The following is a 13468-nucleotide window of genomic DNA, read 5'->3' as shown; positions in this document are numbered from 1 at the left end:
GTGTTTTCCTCTAAGAGTTTTATGGTTTCTGGTCTGACATTTACGTCTTTAATCCATTTTGAGTTTTCTTTGTGTTAGGAGGTGTTCTAATTTCACTCTTTTACATGTAGCTGTCTACTTTTCCCAGCACCATTTATTGAAGAGGCTGTCTTTGCCCCATTGTATATTCTTGCCTCCTTTGTCAAAAATAAGGTTCCCATAGGTGTATGGATTTATCTCTGGGCTTTCTGTTTTGCTCAGTGATCTATATTTCTGTCTTTGTGCCAGTACCATACTGTGTTAATGACTGTAGCTCTGTAATATAATCTGAAATCAAGAAGGTTGATTCCTCCAGCTCCATTCTTCTTTCTCAAGACTGCTTTGGCTATTCAGGGTCTTTTGTGTTTCCATATGAATTGTGAAAATCTTTGTTCTAGCTCTGTGAAAAAAATGCCATTGGTAATTTGATAGGGATCGCAGTGAATCTGTGGCTTGAGCTTGGTAGTATAGTCATTTTCACAACATTGAACTTTTCTACCCAGGAACATGGACTATCTCTCCATCTGTTTATGTTGTCTTTGACTTCTTTCATTAGTGTCTTACAATTTTCTGTGTACAGTTCTTTTGTCTCCTTGGGTGAGTTTATTCCTAGATACTTAATTCTTTTTGCTGCAGTGGTGAATGGGATTAATTCTTTAATTTCTCTTTCTGATTTTTCATTGTTAGTATACAGAAATGCAAGGGCTTTCTGTGTATTGATTTTGTCTCCTGCAACTTTGTTAAATTCACTGATTAGCTCTAGTCAAATCTATGTTTTAACTGGAGGAAAACTGCTTTACAATGTCACGTTGATTTCTGCCGTCCAACAACGCCAACCAGCTATAACTACACAGAGTGCTGTCCCTCGTGAGCCCTCCTCCCTGCACCCCACCCTCCGGGAGTCACAGGTGCCAGGAGGGGCCCCTATGCTGGCCGCAGCCTCTCACCAGCTCTCTGTGTTAATCTGCATTTTAAGTCTCCAACGACCCCTGCAGATAAAGGGATGGCTGTTTTTCTCATTTGTGAAATGCTTCCCATTCAGGCTGAGGAAGCGTGCCCGTTAACAAGTGTGAGAGCGACGTCAGGTGAACTGTGCACCCACATCCACACTGACCCTGCCCTCTGCGCCCAGAACTGGGGGACTGTGCCACAGACCCGGCGACACAGGGAGTGCCCCCCGGCCAGGTGCCCCACTCCAGGCCCACGGCTACCTCTGGGTGCGTCCCACCTTCCTGGAGGGGAGACGCAATCAGTCAGGGTTTTGTTGAAAACATGGATTTCCACCAGTTGTGTCCTGGAGAAAACCCTGGAGAGGTGAAGGGGTGGCAGCGGCTTCAGCCGTCCCAGAGCTCCTGGCTGCATCTGCAAAACCGCCACGGCCATTTTCTTCAGCAAGTGCTTCCCCGGTGCCTCGCGTGGCCAGTGCACAGAGCGGCTCACAGACACACAGACGGGGGCACACAGGGAAACAGCCCACCCAAGCTGGCAGAGAGGATGAGGCGGTGCCACTGCAGAGCTGGAGGCAGGGAGGGGATGCCGTGGGCGTCCTCACGGGGCCACTGGGACCAGCGTGCACAGCCGCTCCAGGCACCTCAAGCCGTGAGAGCTCACGCAACACGAGGACAGGCGTGGAGTCTCGCCATCGCCCTGGGCGTGTGCAGGAAGAGGAACACGCGTCTCGGCACACACACGTGACAATACACACACATATGGAAGAAAATGGAAGCGCCCGTGGCCTCCACACTTCCTCTGCCACTCCCTGAAGTGACCCTGGGAAGCTCAGGAGGGCACCGCACACTTGAAGCTGGGTGGTCCCGTCTCAGGGAAGGGAAGGGAGGTGAAAGTCGCTCAGTCGTGTCTGACTCTTTGCGACCCCGTGGACTATACAGTCCATGGGATTCTCCAGGCCAGACTGCTGGAGTGGGTAGCCTTTCCCTTCTCCAGCAGATCTTCCTGACCCAGGAATTGAACTGGGGTCTCCTGCACTGCAGGCGGATTCTTTACCAGCTGAGCTATCAGGGAGGCCCACATCTCAGGGAGTGACGACTAGATTGGTGTTAAACTGTGACTCCTAACCCTTAATCGGGCAGCTTCTACGAGAGCAGTTCCCGTCGCCAGTGAGCATCAGTCCCCTTGCCCCAGGGGCTGTTAGAACATGGATGGCTGCCTCCGCCCGCAGTGCTGACCCAGGAGGACTGGGGCGGCCCGGAATCGGCACTGCTAGCAGCTCCCCGGCGAGGCGGATGCTCTGGTGCAGTGGCCTCGCCTGGAAGAAGACTGCGGTCCCCCCACCCCAGCGGTGGGACACCCCGGCATTGCCGTCCCGGCAGGCAGCACTTCTGCTGAGAACTAATGTGAGAGCGAACCTCGGCATCCCAGAGACTGTGTAAGGTCTGCACTGGCAGGGGCTACTTCTGGAGGAGGAAACGATCTTACCTCTCAGCTCTCTACAGGGAATCTCATGCTGCATGAAAAGCCAACTCAGAGAAAACCTGACGTAGAAGACATTAATTGGAAGGCACCTGTATATGCATTCCCAAGGAATTCTCCCTTTCATAAAGTATAGGGGCCTCTTCGACTTTCAACAATAGGGATTATCAGGTATCTGAAAGGCTCAGGAACAGAGAAAACGGAGCATTGCCAGTTGGAGCCCATGAGCTTGGATCCAGCTGCCGGCTGGGTAATTAGTCAGCAGGAAACGGAACTGGACTCCGAAATGGAAAAGCGTCTTCGTCCAGGCCTCAGACACGGCTGGGAAACCACCGCCGGCAAGACCCCAAGACGTAGGCGCCTGAATTCAAGCCGTGGGCTGCCGGCCGCTTCACAGGCGGCCTTCGCCTGACAGTCGGCCTTCACCTGACAGTCGGCACCCGCCCCGTAAGCCCCAGGGACCAAGGCCGGGGAGGGTCAGCCCCCACAGCCCTGCCCCCATCCTGCCCAGGCTCGAGGCTTCTTGCGGGACGGAAGGGAGCTAGAAGGGGCCCCCGGGGCCACGAAGGCACCTTCTGGCGGAGGTGACCAGCACGGACATGCTGCACACACGCGGTGTCCCGTGGACCGGAATACTCGACACTGGGACATCTTCTGGGCCCGTGGAGAATGTGTTCCACGCATCACACACCTGAAGGACCACGAGGCCAAACTGAGTCCCGAGGAAGGAGGACATAGCTTGTGCTTTGCAGTGAGCCACCGTTAGCCCCCAGTGCCGCGAAAGGCGCGGGCTAAGGGGAGGCACGCCCAAGTCCACGCGCCTCCCACGCGACCTCGGCCCGTAGCATTTTACAAACCGCACGTGGCCAAGTGCGCCCAGCAAACGCGTGCGCTCGTCTCTGCAACCCTGGTTTGCTCAGAGCTGTCGCCCTCAGCGGACAACCCCGATTCCTGTTACCTCATTTGTCCTGAGAGCAGAGTGCTTTTCTTGATATCTCTGTACCAAATGCAGACCTTTATAAAGAGGCCTGAGCCTGGGGGAACGTTAGAGACTGTATTTGAGGACTGTGCCTTCAAAGCGAAACCAAAGTTTGCGATAAGCTATGATAAGCCGCCTTCATATTTAGGCTGGCAGTGAAATCGCGATGGGTAGGTAAGTCCTAAAAATGTGTTCTGTGGCATGGAGACACACGATCATCCATAAACTGATTACCTCAGCTTATTTTTTTTAGCTCTTTAGGCAACAGGGGTGGGTTCAAAATGAGGATTTCAGAGCTTGGTGAGAAAGGCAGGATGAGTAACCAACTCAAAGGGAGGAGATGGTCTTTCTCGTGGATTCCCTTTTTGGAAATGTTCACACTGAAAGGACGGTTCCTGACCTGCAACTGCGAGGGATGACGCTGCGGAGCCAGGGGACGTGCCATGCTAGGCATCACTCATGACAGCCTGGCATAGGCCCGGGGGGTGGCACTGCCCAGGGGCGGGCCTGTGAGGCTCCAGGGACGCTGCGAGCGCAAAATAAGCATGTGACCCACTGTACCCGGCTCTGGTCCCTCCTCATCTCAACTCCTCACCAGCGTGCTCCCTGCCCCCAAGCAAGTCTCGCCAGCAGGGGCCCCTTCCTGAAATCTCCGCCCACGCCCTCTGGGCTGCCGAGTGTGAGGGCGGCTGGGGGAGGGTGCTGGGGACCCCGGGGCGCTGCCCAGTGTGGCTCACGGTGGGCGCGGGTGCTCAGTTCACAGAGATCAGCCAGCGCCTGCTCTGCTCCTTCCGCACGGACATCGACGCGCTCTTCTCTGAGGTGGACCACTGCCTGGCCGTCAACCGCAGCGTCCTGCAGCAGCTGGAGGAGCGCTGTGGCCGCGAGCTCTCCGAAGAGGAGTGGGGCGAGATCCAGACCCAGGTAGGCGCGCCAGGCCAGCCCTGCAGCGGGCGGGGAGGGGAGGGGGTGAGCTGGGCAGATCCAGACCCAGGTAGGTGCAGCCAGCCTGCTGGGGGCGGAGGGCCACGCACCGCGTAGAGGGGCCTGGGATGTGTGTCTGCCGCCAGAGAGCCCTGGGACCCTCGTCACCCACTCTGGGGTGAGGCTAAGGGCCTTGGGTGTGGAATTCTGCTTTGATGAAGGCGTCTAGTGAGCAGGGAAAGCACCAAGGTCAAAGGCCTCCCCACATGCCCCCACCCTGAGCTTCCTGCCAGTCTCAGCCTGTGTACCCCTTGCATCTGAGGAGAGGGACTCCAAACCTGGCAGGGGAAACACTTACTTCAGTTTAGTTCAGTTCAGTCGCTCCGCTGTGTCTGACTCTTTGCAACCCCATGAATCGCAGCACACCAGGCCTCCCTGTCCATCACCAACTCCTGGAGTTCACTCAAACTCATGTCCATCGAGTCGGTGATGCCATCCAGCCATCTCATCCTGGGTCGTCCCCTTCTCCTCCTGCCCCCAATCCCTCCCAGCATCAGAGTCTTTTCCAGTGAGTCAACTCTTCTCATGAGGTGGCCAAAGTCCTGGAGTTTCAGCTTGAGCATCATTCCTTCCAAAGAAATCCCAAGGCTGCTCTCCTTCAGAATGGAATGGTTGGATCTCCCTGCAGTCCAAGGGACTCTCAAGAGTCTTCTCCAACACCACAGTTCAAACGCATCAATTCTTCAGCACTCAGCCTTCTTCACAGTCCAACTCTCACATCCATACATGACCACAGGAAAAACCAGAGCCTTGACTAGACGGACCTTAGTCGGCAAAGTAATGTCTCTGCTTTTGAATATGCTATCTAGGTTGGTCATAACTTTTCTTCCAAGGAGTAAGCGTCTTTTAATTTCATGGCTGCAGTCACCATCTGCAGTGATTCTGGAGCCCCCCAAAATAAAGTTTGACACTGTTTCCACTGTTTCCCCATCTATTTCCTATGAAGTGATGGGACCGGATGCCATGATCTTCATTTTCTGAATGTTGAGCTTTAAGCCAACTTTTTCACTCTCCTCTTTCACTTTCATCAAGAGGGTTTTTAGTTCCTTTTCACTTTCTGCCATAAGGGTGGTGTTAAAAATCACAAAAATAGTAAAATGCATAAAGAAGTTTAGCAGCTACTACATAGTGTCAGAGACTGCTTAATTAAAAGAAAGTCGGTTACAAAGGTTCAGCATTTGATAAACTGTGTTTTGAAGTGGGTTATCCCAGGTGGGTTGCGGTCCCTTCCATTTTTTGCAGGAGTAGCACAGCACAGACATAATCAGCGTTATTTTAGCCCAGGGTGAAATGTCTTCACATTTAGAAGACCCTCGTCTGTGGGTGCCTGGTTCTCACTAAACTCGGGGCACTGCCCGCCGCGGCATGGCTCGCACGTGTGACCGCCCACCCCTGTGTTGCAGGCCCTGTGCCGGGAGGCCCCCGACTGCCCCATCTGCCTCGCCGCGCTGGCGCCACGGGAGAGGGTCCTGCTGTCCTGCTCACACGTGTTCCACCACGCATGCCTCCAAGCCCTGGAGGAGCTCTCCCTGGGGGACAGCGCACCTTTCCACACGTGTCCGCTCTGCCGCTGCTGCTATCAGAAGAGGATTCTTGAATGTTGAATTCACAGGGAAAAAATTGCATAATTCAGGGGGGCAGTGTTAACCTTATTGTTGGTAGTTGTAGGTTAGGAAAGCTGACAATATTTTAAAAGCTCACAAATCCATCCAATTCTAGTCTTTATAAAAAGAAAACTTCAAATTCATAAGTTGAGTCAGCTGAAGTGAGAAACGGATTAAAAACTTCTATCTTGGAGGCTCTACAGTTTGCTGATTAGCTTGGCTTCTGGTTGGTGGGCTGGGCTGCTCGTGAGAGTACAGTGATTCCCTCCCCCAGGCCTGCTCGACAGCGGCAGCTCGTGTCCGACTGCAGGCGGAACCCAAACCTCTTAGAGCGTCCAAAGGCCCTCTGCCACTCAAATGCTTGCTTGTAGTTGTTGCTTTATCTCTATGGGATAAGTTACTGTTGACTCCAGCACTTTGAATACATAAACCCAAGATATAAAAATAAGATATTCACTGCGTTCAACATCAGTTCAGCCACTCAGTGGTGTCTGACTCTTTGTGACCCCCTGGACTGCAGCACGCCAGGCTTCCCTGTCCATCACCAACTCCCAGAGTTTGCTCAAACTCATGTCCATCAAGTCAGTGATGCCATCCAACCATCTCATCCTCTGTCGTCCCCTTCTCCTTCCACCTTCAATCTTTCCCAGGGTCTTTTCAATCAGGGTCTTTTCCAGTGAGGCAGTTCGTCCCATCAAGTAGCCAAAGTATTGGAAGCTTCAGCTGCAGCATCAGTCCTTTCAATGAATGTTCAGGACTGATTTCCTTTGGGATTCACTAGTTTGATCTCCTTGCTTTTCAAGGGACTCTCAAGAGTCTTCTCAACACCACAGTTCAAAAGCATCAGTTCTTCGGCACTCAGCTTTCTTTATGGTCCAACTCTCACATCCATACACGACTACTGGAAAACCATAGCCTTGACTAGACAGGCCTCTGTCAGTAAAGTAATGTCTCTGCTTTCTAATATGCTGTCTAAAACAGCATGTCACGTGTTAATAACTCAGAGCCACATGTTCACGGCTCACATGTAAAGAAATCCATGACTCTTCCTGGGAGCCTGGTCATTCACAAGCACTGACCATAGGGTCCTGGCGAGGTGCCCCAGCTGCTGGGACAGAAGAGGCCCCAGATGTTAGGGACAGAAGAAGCAGCCTGTTCTTCTGAACTTGCCCGCCCGTCAGCAGTGGGTGAGGGCCGAGGAGCTGCCCTCAGTGGCTCCTGGCTCTCGGCTGCTCTGCCTGGGGTCTCCAGCGAACCCTCCCCCGTGCTGAGGAACAGCAGGTAGACTTTTCCTTTTAACTAAAAAAAAAATTATTTCTTTATTTGGGTCTTAGTTGTGGCTTGCAGGATCTTCATCGTGGTGCCTGGAGTATGTGGGATCTTAGTTCCCAGACCGGGGGTCGAACCCCCATCCCCTGCATTGGAAGGCAGGTTCCTACCCCTGGGCCACAGGGAGGTCCTGCAGGCAGGCTTTGCGGCCACCCAAGTGCTCCTGGCAGGTCAGTGCAGCCACAACTAACAGCCAGGCCGGGAGGCGGGGACAGACAGGCGGCCAGGGCCAGCTGCACGCCTGTAAAGGTGCACAACGACCCCAGCGTCGCCTGGGAAGGAACCCCACCACGCCTGTTCCTGTTCATTTCTCATCCCATCTGGGGTGTTTTCTTTACATAAAGCCCATGCACACATGGAACAACAGACTGCTTCCAAATAGGAGGAGCGCGTCAAGGCTGTATATTGTCACCCTGCTTATTTAACTTCCATGCAGAGAACATCACGCGAAATGCTGGACTGGAAGAAACACAAGCTGGAATCAAGATTGCCGGGAGAAATATCAATAACCTCAGATATGCAGATGACACCACCCTTATGGCAGAAAGTGAAGAGGAACTAAAAAGTCTCTTGATGAAAGTGAAAGAGGAGAGTGAAAAAGTTGGCCTAAAGCTCAACATTCCGAAAACGAAGATCATGGCATCCGGTCCCATCACTTCATGGCAAATAGATGGGGAAACAGTGGAAACAGCATCAGACTTTATTTTGGGGGGGCTCCAAAGTCACTGCAGATGGTGACTGTAGCCATGAAATTAAAAGACGCTTACTCCTTGGAAGAAAAGTTATGACCAACCTAGATAGCATATTCAAAAGCAGAGACATTACTTTGCCGACTAAGGTCCGTCTAGTCAAGGCTCTGGTTTTTCCTGTGGTCATGTATGGATGTGAGAGTTGGACTGTGAAGAAGGCTGAGTGCTGAAGAATTGATGCTTTTGAGCTGTTGTGTTGGAGAAGACTCTTGAGAGTCCCTTGGACTGCAAGGAGATCCAACCAGTCCATTCTGAAGATCAGCCCTGGGATTTCTTTGGAAGGAATGATGCTGAAGCTGAAGCTCCAGTACTTTGGCCACCTCATGTGAAGAGTTGACTCATTGGAAAAGACTCTGATGCTGGGAGGGATTGGGGGCAGGAGGAGAAGGGGACGTCCCAGGATGAGATGGCTGGATGGCATCATGGACTCGATGGACGTGAGTCTGAGTGAACTCCGGGAGGTGGTGTGGACAGGGAGGCCTGGTGTGCTGTGATTCATGGGGTTGCAAAGAGTCGGACACAACTGAGCGACTGAACTTATGCACATATGTCCCTTAATGAGCACATCCACATATCCTGGGGTATGTTCACTTTGCAGTGATGGAGAGTCCCATGAAAGAATCTGGAGCCTGACTTGGAGATGATTTAAATGGTGAGCAGACACTCGTTGGACCATTAAGAAGGCTGAGCACCGAAGAATTGACGCTTTTGAACTGTCATGCTGGAGAAGACTCCTGAGAGCCCCTTGGACTGCAAGGAGATCCAACCTGTCCATCCTGAAGGAGATCAGCCCTGAACATTCGTTGGAAGGACTGGTGCTGAAGCCGGAGCTCCAATGCTTTGGCCACCTGATGGGAAGAACTGACTTATCTGAAAAGACCTGATGCTGGGAAAGATTGGAGGCAGGAGGAGAAGAGGACGACAGAGGAAGAGATGGTTGGATGGCGTCACTGACTCGATGGACATGAGTGTGAGCAAACTCTGGGACATGGTGAAGGACAGAGAGGCCTGGCGTGCTGCAGTCCCTGGGGTCACAGAGAGTGAGACACGGCTGAGCGGCTGAACAGTGACAACACTGTCGTGAGAGAGCTCAGGAAGGCTGGCTCCCAGACAAGCCCCCTCCTGCTTCCCGCCGGTGGCCCCTCCAGCAGAGCACAGCCTGCTGAGGACGAAAGCCTGGCCGGCCTGATGCCCAGCCCCATGCCCAGAGCCTGCAGGGGGGCAGCCAGGGGGCCCCAGGTGCTCGGCGAGCGCGGGGGGCCACTCAGGGCCGGCGTGACCGCGTCCTGGGCACGCTGCCCACACCTGGTGACCCTGCCCGCTTCCGCAGCCCGCCTCTCACACTGTCCCTGACTCTGTGAGTTGTGCAGATCCTTCCAGGAACCTTCCTGCCTACTGCGCTCTGCAGACACAAGCAGCGGCTCCACAGGAGCCTGGGCTGCCGTGAGAAGCGGCAAGTGAGAACCCCGTGAGGGCGCCGGGGCGTGTCTCACTTGGCCGGGACTGTTGATGGCAGATCAGGGAACTTCCTTACTGAAAAGCTCTGGAACATGACGCCCGGCAAAGGCTGCGGAGGCCACGCTTACCGGACAGGAAGACGCCGCAGTGGGGCAGCCGCTTCTCCGGGCAGATGTGCGCAGGGCAAAAACCACAGGCACCACGCAGAGGCTGTACGATTACATCGCAGTCTCTCTGGGTCTCCTTTGAAAACTGCTCACTGATCAAGAAAGAGTGGCGGCCCAGAGAAACGCGAGTTTGGTGGAGGACTCACTTGTGAGGCTGCCTAAATCCATAGATACTCCCTAAGTTTCATCTTACCTGTCCAGGCAGCTGGGTATTTGGTTTATTCTCATTTTAGTAGTGAATTCCAGTTTCGTTTCATTTAATATACATATATATCATTTTGAAATAACCTAGGTGCACAAAGAGTTGTGACAGTTCCCATGGAGCCTTCGTCCAGCTTCCCTTCATGTTAACACGCCTTAGTAAAACTGTCAAAACCAGAAAACTAGCATTGAAACAAGTGTTAACTGACCTACAGATTTGATCCACTGTCTCTGGGATGTCTTGTGAACGAGAGTTTTCTTTGCCAACAAGAGTGCTAATGTCTAAAAGAATGCGTCGTCCTCTCTATCAGCCAGGGGTATGTAGGGATGTCACCGTGTCCTGTGGGAGACAGAGGGGAATGAGTCGCTGGTCAGGACCTGAGAAGTGAAGAGGGCGAGTAAGTATCCGTAACTCAAAACACACGGTTAGTGTTCAGTACATGAAGAGGCGCATATTCTTCAAAACAGCATGAGAAATACTAGTTACAGCTCTGGGTCACAGAGTTTAGACGCCAGCCCGATCCTTAAGGACACTGGGTTTATGGAGAAGGCACGGAGGTCACACACTGTTCACCGTACGATTTGCCACGACCCACAGCAGCCTCGTGGGGAAGCAAAGCTGATGGGCGGGAGCTGCGTTCGGGGCTCCGAGCAGACTGCCGGCGGTGAGCTGAATGCCCGCGGGGCGGCCCTGTCCTTGGGAGCCCCCAGCGGCTGCCCAGTTCCTGCAACTGTCCCTCCGGAGGGTAAGTTCATGCTTGGAAGTGGCTCGGAGTCCCAGGGGTAACCCCCCTTCACATCCGCAGAGCGGGTAGACCCGCTTCTTTGCAGTCAGTCACCTTCCCAGGGCCCCACACCACACGGCTTTTGTTTGCCCCTGGACTGCGCGGGGCCAGGGCCCCGGCCGCCTTGTGGGAAGCCACACTCCTTGCTCTGAGCGGCTGTGTGGCAAGTGACAACCACGACTGCACTCCTTTCCTCAGAAGAAACCGGGAAAAGGATGACTGATTTCCACAAAGGAAGCCTTCCAAGTGGCATGTTTGGGCTTCCCTGGTGGTGCAGTGGCTAAGAATCCGCCTGCCAATGCAGGGGCCACAGGCTCCATCCCTGGGCCAGGAAGATCCCACATGCCTTGGGGCAGCTAAGCCTGTGCTCGTCGATGCCTGAGCCTGGGCCCTAGGGCCCGGAGCTGCAGCCTCTGAAGCCCGTGCTCCGCAATTAGAGACACGCGCACCGCAGGGAAGGGTAGCCGCCGCTGGCCGCAGCCAGAGCGCGACCTGTCGCAGCGAAAATGAATTAACTTTCAGAAAAGTAGGCTGGTTTGAGGAAACGGAAGTGTTCTGGGATTGATTTAGATGGTGGTGTTTGCCCAACCCTGAGGATATACTCAAGGCTAGCCACCTGGGTCACCGGGCTAAAGCCCGTGCTCCCTGGCCTAGCGGCAGTCTGGGCCCCCACCGGAAATGTAACCTCGGCCCAGTGTCGGGGGCCTTCCGGTCCTCATCAGGTGGCCTGTCGTGTGGCCCCCTCTGCCCAGAGAGGGAGGGGCAGCCTGCACAATGGCACCCTGGCCGTTGCCCTCCCCAAAGACGCCTTGGCTTAAAAACGCTCCCTCCTCCTCTTTGGCTGATAGCCCCCTCGTCCTGCCCCCTCCCTATAAACGAGCACCTTCCTCCTTCTACAAACCCTGGATGCTCCCTCTAGCCACAGGACGAGATGCTGCCCGAATCATAAACCACCTAGTCAAGCCTTCAGATCCCTGGATTTATTTGAATTTGGGTTTTAAACACGAACCACCAATGGACTGTACACTGTGGGAGTGAGTTTTATGGCGTGTGGTCAGGTCCCCCCCGCAAGATGGCCATTCTCTTGCTCTCTTGCTGGCCCAGTCCTTGCCTCACCTGCAGCCTACTCTACACCCCTTCCCTCTTCCTCGCAGAGCCTGATCAGTACCTGCCCGCACGGCTGCCTGCCAGCCCCAGCTCCTGAGCCCTCCAAACTTCCGCCCAGAGGGGCTCCTTCGTGCTGTTTTCCTGACACCCAGCCAGCCTGACATCCCCCACCACTGACGTCTACCCACCGTCACCCATACCGGGCCCTACCCCGGGGCCAGCCTGTAACTGATCCATACCCCCTGTAGCTGACACGCACCCCCACCCTCCACTCGCAGCCTGAAGTCACTCTAGGACCTTGCTTCCGAGGTGAGATCTCTGATCCAACAAATCACTGAGGTCTCTGCTGCCGCCGCCAGCCTCCTCCTTTGGTCTTGTGACGGGGCAGTTAAGGCCTTGTAGGCCTGTGGGGTGCAGCCTGACACGTGGTATGCGAGGTACCACTCAATGGAAGGAGTTGGGCAAAATTCGGTAAGTACTTTAAAAGCTCTTAGAGTAGGGAAGTCCTACATATGATATCAAAAAATTTATGGGATATTATAAACTTTAACTACTTCAAAATTTTAATTTCCATATAGCAGAAAACAATGCGAACAAGGTAAAAAAAGCAGGGAAAATATTTATGACGAAAAGATAAGCACTTAGCACTGGATAACTGTATAAAAGAGTCAGGATGAGAGCTATCAAATGGCGGCTAGGCATATGTAATAGCCCATATAAGGAGAAATGTGAACAGTGGACTGATGCTGACGCTGAGCTTCCAATCCTTTGGCCACCTGATGTGAGGAACTGACTCATTGGAAAAGACCCTGATGCTTGCGGGAGGAGAAGGGGACGGCAGAGGGTGAGATGGCTGGAGGGCATCACTGACCTGATGGACATGAGTTTGAGCAAGCTCCGGGAGTCGGTGATGGACAGGGAAGCCTGGCGTGCTGCCGTCCATAGCGTTGCAAAGAATCGGACATGACTGAGCGACTGAACTGAACTGAAAAATTCTTTTTAAATTCTCCCACTAGTTACTAAAACTGCAAGAAAAAACACCTTTTGCCCATCAGGTTGTCACTGACTTGAAGACTGGCAAAATCCAGGGTTAGCCAAGTGCACACATCTCAGACACGCTGCTGATATTCCAGGGTTAGCCAAGCGCACACATCTCAGACGCGCTGCTGATATGGTCTTTCTGGAAAGAGTTTGCAGTATGCATCCTCTTTGAACCATTTTTATTTCTAGGAATGTAAGACATTGTGACTTACAATAAGAAATACACATATGGTCTTCCTCCATTTCTGGCACAGAGCTCTAAAGAAAGACCCTCGGAATTTCCTAAGTGATAAGAGTGTCTTTTGATATTCATAACAAGCCCCTTTCAACCACACCTGGGCTTATGTGAATGAAGTGACTTTTAATTTCAGTGAAGCTGATTTACAAAACTGTGTTTGTTTCACGAGTACAGCAAAGTGATCTGGTTATTCATACACGTGTGTATATGTATGTATTTACACTTTTTTTCCAGTCTTTTCCATTGCATCAGTAACTTGTCGAAAGAAACTGAATATACTCCCTGTGGTATACTGTAAACCCTTGCTGTTTCTATTCTGTCTACAGTAGTCTGCGTCTGTTAACCCCATGCTCCTATTTTGCCCCCCGCCCTTCTCTT

The 13468-nt window shown here is 53.1% G+C and overlaps 1 protein-coding gene across 1 annotated transcript in view; it reads left to right on the top strand.

Annotated features, from left to right (window-relative positions):
* Positions 1 to 6156, top strand: part of RNF32 (ring finger protein 32) — a 36183-nt gene extending 30027 nt beyond the window's left edge. The window contains exons 7-8 of the mRNA XM_018047463.1: positions 4184 to 4351; positions 5815 to 6156. Of these exons, the coding sequence (XP_017902952.1) occupies positions 4184 to 4351; positions 5815 to 6015 (369 nt within the window). The 3' untranslated portion in view covers positions 6016 to 6156. The remainder of the gene's footprint in view (positions 1 to 4183; positions 4352 to 5814) is intronic.

The sequence above is a fragment of the Capra hircus genome, chromosome 4 (assembly GCF_001704415.2).
Source record: "Capra hircus breed San Clemente chromosome 4, ASM170441v1, whole genome shotgun sequence".
NCBI lineage: Eukaryota > Metazoa > Chordata > Mammalia > Artiodactyla > Bovidae > Capra > Capra hircus.
Note: the sequence above shows the minus strand (reverse complement) of the source record. Positions and strands in the feature narration are given on the sequence as shown.